The sequence below is a fragment of the Nilaparvata lugens genome, chromosome 7 (genome assembly GCF_014356525.2).
Source record: "Nilaparvata lugens isolate BPH chromosome 7, ASM1435652v1, whole genome shotgun sequence".
Lineage (NCBI taxonomy): Eukaryota > Metazoa > Arthropoda > Insecta > Hemiptera > Delphacidae > Nilaparvata > Nilaparvata lugens.
The window spans coordinates 417,334-422,364 of record NC_052510.1 but is presented as its reverse complement, the minus strand read 5'-3'; the positions used below and the strand labels follow the sequence as shown (position 1 = coordinate 422,364).

Below are 5,031 nucleotides of genomic sequence, written 5' to 3'. Positions count from 1 at the left end.
GTTCAACAACCACAACTACCTCCATCAAGAGCATCCAAGAAGCATCCCAGGTATCTGAAGCCTAGAATAAAAATGCGCTCCAGGCATGTGAAGGGTAGGCAGAGACAATCCAAGCCAGAGTTGATATCATCAGAACATCATCCTTTCTCAGCAGCATCAGCACACCACACATATCCTACTCCACCAACAACATCATTTGTTGAACATGCCACATATACAAGGCATGGACTTACTGGTGCAAGTAAAGCAAAACATAAGCTCCAACTCTCCAGCATTGATGAAGAGTCACCAACATTTGAATCATATGGAACTGGAGAAGTTTCAAGTCCAATGGCAGGCACCTCAGGAGTTGGACGGCAACTATGGAAAGCAGGAAAGCAAGCATTTGAAGGGGATGAGGGTGAGGAGTATAATATGAGTAGAGGATATGATGATAGCAGTGATGAGGAGCTGTCTGGAGATGGACAGGATGATGATAAGAATGTTGAACAATTATTGAATGAAAGTCATGGTACAACAGTTCAGAATATCCTTGATCGAACTGATCTAGCTGGAAAACAGGTAGCTGATTACATTAGAGGATCATTGAGCAAGGACAATGACAATTTTGATGACACTTTTGGGCCAAGAGTGAGAGACAATGCTCACTACCTAGGCAATAAGTATTTAACATTTGGAGAGAATGGTGATGAAATTGTGCTGACTGACCCTGTAGATCAGGAAGAAAAGACCTTCACAGCTACATTGTGACTTTGTGAGTTGATTTTCAAGAAGAATCCAAATCGTGCATTAGTTGAATCCGCTGACAGACAGGCCTATGGAGAAATATTGAACTGGACCAGTGTGCACAGACAGAACAATGATCCAAGAGGTGAGATTGTTAACTACAACAAAGCCAAGTATAAGAATACAATCAAACGCCTTTTGGATGATAGCAGAGATGGTGGTCAAAGACATTCTGAGAGACAAGTGACTGGGAAAGGATCTATTGCTCCAAGGCGTGATTTTAGTAAGGAGAAAAGTCAGAAGATCTATAGAGGGAGAGGTGTTCTGTCAGCTATCAAGGGAGCTGCTGGTACAATAGTTGATAAGGCAATCAACATTCTACCAGTTGAACTTCATATCCCTGGCTATCAATACTGTGGACCAGGAACAAAACTTCAGAAGCGATTAGCACAAGGTGATCCAGGAATCAACAAACTTGATCAGGCTTGCAAGGAGCATGATATTGCCTATTCCAAGAGTGATGATACAGCAAGCAGAGCAGGAGCAGACAGCATCTTGGCAGAGAGAGCCTGGGACAGAGTGAGATCTGAAGATGCAGGGGTGTTGGAAAAAGCTGCAGCACTAGCAGTCACCAACATAATGAAGGCTAAGGCAAAATTTGGGGGAGGTATGAAAAGATCACTGAAGGAAGTCAGCAGGGTGGTTGAGAAGGGAAAGAAACAAAAGATTCAACCATCTAAGAAAAAATCAATGAAAGGAGGTCGAGGTCTTTACTTGAGACATCAGAAACCAAAGGTTAGTACAGGTCTTCACTTGAGACAGCAGAGATCAAAGGTCGGTAAAGGTCTTTACTTGAGAAAGCAGAGAACAGCAACACCTTAGACATTAGGTAATATATTGAGGTAAAATCAAAATCATGATGCTGTACAAATATGGATATATATTGGATACATAGCAGATTAGATTCATTGTGCTGGAATCATCTGTGGAGAATAGACATTTTGTCAATCAACTGTGTATCTGGAACAATAGAGAAGATGGTACTCCTATTCTCAAAGTAGGGTGACTATGGTGAGACAAATTTACCATCAATCTCCCCATTTGATCTGAAGATGGATGAGGTTCATGTAGAAGATGAGGAAGAGGAAACTGATATGGAGGAGAACAATGAGGTAGAGGTGGAAGAGGAAGAGGATGGGGAGGAAATAGAGGAAAAGGAGGAGGAGGAAGAGGAAGAGGAGGAGAAGGAAGAGGCAGAGGAGGGGGAGGAGGAGGAGGAGGATGATGTAGTGGTGAGTAATACTACTACACCTATACTTTTGACTCGAAGGAGCATCAATTACCTGAAGGAAAGAGGTTGTGAGGTGATTCAACATCAATGACAGGGTATTGTCTCTAACTGAAACAGTGTTCTAGAGGTATCACTGAATATCATCCAAAGACTATCAGACAACATAGAAGACTTGCCAAGGACTAGTGCTGGAAAAGTAGTCTACTACCTGGGACATCACCCGCTTGACATGGACCAAGGAGAAACATCATGGATAAATCACTTTTCTGCACACTCAATATGATAAACAACTTGGATTTTGGAGCAGAGATATACCTGCTTGTAGTGAACTTTTCAATGAAATGGATGTTGAATTGATCAATAAAGAGCTAATTGTATTCCAAACTGTTTACTTATTACCTACCATCTCCTTAGATATAGTTTAGCTATAAGTATATTCTGAGTATCACTGACTGAACAGTGACTGAACAGTGACTGATCAGTGACTGAACAGTGACTGAACAGTGACTGAACAGTGACTGAACAGTGACTGAACAGTGACTGATCAGTGACTGATCAGTGACTGATCAGTGACTGATCAGTAATTGAACTGACTGACTGATCAGTAATTGAACTGACTGACTGACCACTGAGTGGACAACCCTACCATCCCGCCACAGACATGCTGAATACTGGTGAGCATGGTCCATGTGACAGGAGGAGCTAGGGTCATTGAGAATGCTCATGCTCAGCTGGCGGGACAATTGCCAGCTGCAGCAGGTCAACTGTTGGTGGTGGGATGGCAGCCGTCGGTGGGGCGACTGGTGGTGGTGGGGCGACCGGCGGCGGCCAGGCGACTGGTGGCGGCCGGATGACTGGCAGTGGCTGGGCGACTGGTGGCGGCCGGACGACTGGCTGCGGCCGGACGACCAGCGGCGGCCGGGCGACCGGTGGTGGCTGGGCGACCGGTGGTGGCCGGGCGACCGGTGGCGGGGCGACCGGTGGCGGGGCAACCGGTGGCAGACGGTCGACCAGCGGCGGGGTGACTGGCAGTGGTGGGTCAGTCTACCCACTACATACAAAAAATATATCCTCTGGTTCTGTTGATACTGACCTTTAATACTTACCTTTACCGCCTTGGATTCGAGCCTAGAACCTCCAACTTGGGAAGCTGACTTGCTAACCACTACACCATAGAGGATTTATGTTTGAAGACTTAAATTATATAGAATATGATACTTCTTTATTAATGAATGAATGAATGAATAAATGAATTTTTTTCCTTCTCAAATTACAAATTACAAAAGTAGAAATTAAATAGTATCTTGGAAATTATACTGATCACGTATCCAGTTGTGTGATCAGATAATCAAAGTATAATTAACAAGGTAAAAACATTATCAAATTAAATAATTAATAATGGAAATAAGAATGAACTTGTATGAAAAAAAAAATAAAAGCTGTGAGTCTAGTCTAGGTGATTAAGATTGCTAAAACAATACTGAAACTACTAATGACATGAAGAACTAAATGAAATGAATACTAATGATAACAAAGAATTGAGAAGTGAGTCATGATGGGGTGGCATTGTCATAGACCTGTTGACAAGGAAGGTTATCCCCACCACCACCACCACTTTTCTCTGTTTGGTATAAGACAGCTTGTCAGCACTGAGAGGTATTCCATCTACTGTGACATGTTGTCAAACAGTGAGCTATGTCTGCGGGATGCAGTGATTGAGCTTGAGGAGGAGGAACTACATAGTCATGGTATTATCTCGTTGACAGACATTTTGAATGATGCAGGACATTTGAGTTCAGAGTCTAGGGTCCAGAGTCCAGAAGTCTAGAGTTCAGAGCCCCGAGTCCAGAGTCCAGAAGTCCAGAGTTCAGAGCCTGAGTCCTGAGTCCAGAGTTCAGAGCCCCGAGTCCCGATTTAACATCTTCCATAACATTCATGAAGGGTGCAACTGTAGAGCGGGGGCGGAGCAACTGCAGTGCGATGGAGGAACAAGGGCGGTACGAGGGTGGAGCATGCTCGGTGCGGGTTAAAGGCACGTATATGTGTATGCAGCTTAAGCAGTCTCGCTAAGAGTGCCAAGTGATTGCCCACTGGAAAAAATCAAAGTTTCACCTGACATGTTGAAAACGTCAATTTGATAATCTTGCTTCACAATTGTTTTTACTAGGGAACAAATGTTGCTATCTTTGCACAAGGTAGTTTTAACTGACATGTTGAAAACGTCAATTTGATAATCTTGCTTCGCAATTGTTTTTACTTGGAAACAAATGTCGCTATCTTTGCACAAGGTTTTATGCTGAGGATTGAAAATCCTAAATTCATTGTCCACTAGAAAATTAGACAATAGCAAGGGAATAGGATACAATTTGGCAGGCTGTATTCTAATATCTTTTTCCGTGTAAACTGAATATGCAACAGAAACTGGACTTTCTGAATGGGAATGAAATACTGTCTCTTCACTCGTTCTCATGGGAATCGTAAGATTTTTGATCAAAATAATTTTCTTACAAGAAAAATCAATGAGAACATTATTTTCTTCCAAAAATCGATTTCCTGAGATTATGTCTGTCGATAACTCTTGTACTATGAAGCATAATTGAGAAAAAAGTTTTTCTTGAATCGAGAATTTAACTTCTGCAATTCCAAGGAATGGAATCTCTTTTTGATTTGCAGCATACAAAATAATGTCAGGTTTTCCTATTATATCATTTTCTTGTACCAAGTGCTTTCTGGCTAATGATATATTTGATCAAGTGTCAAAAAGTATGACAATGTTTTGATTATTTGACATGGCTTCAATGTGGACAGCCGAATCTATTTGATTGCATGCTTCAATGATTTTGGAGCTGGAATGATGTTTGTTTGACAAATATGATCAAGGGTCTTGTATTAGATGTATCAGATTTTCTATTTTGTGAATCATTTCCGGTTTCTTTTCCATTGTGTTTAACAGTTTTTTATCGTCTGCATATTTATTTATCATATTGAGTTGGAAATCTTTGAGGCTCGCTATT

At 41.9% G+C, this 5,031-nt stretch overlaps 1 protein-coding gene across 1 annotated transcript; it reads left to right on the top strand.

Moving 5' to 3' along the window:
• Positions 1-205: 205 nt before the first annotated feature.
• Positions 206-1,608, top strand: LOC120352149. The gene is made up of 2 exons (XM_039431814.1): positions 206-400; positions 754-1,608. Exons 1-2 carry the CDS (start codon positions 206-208, stop codon positions 1,606-1,608), a joined length of 1,050 nt encoding a protein of 349 aa, XP_039287748.1.
• The last annotated feature ends 3,423 nt before the right edge of the window (positions 1,609-5,031 follow it).

Coding starts and splice junctions, on each gene's coding strand:
- LOC120352149 (XM_039431814.1), top strand. CDS start 206: ATGCCACATATACAAGGCATGGACTTACTGGTGCAAGTAAAGCAAAAC. Junction 401..753: donor AGCATTTGAAGGGGATGAGG/GTGAGGAGTATA, acceptor ACATTGTGACTT/TGTGAGTTGATTTTCAAGAA.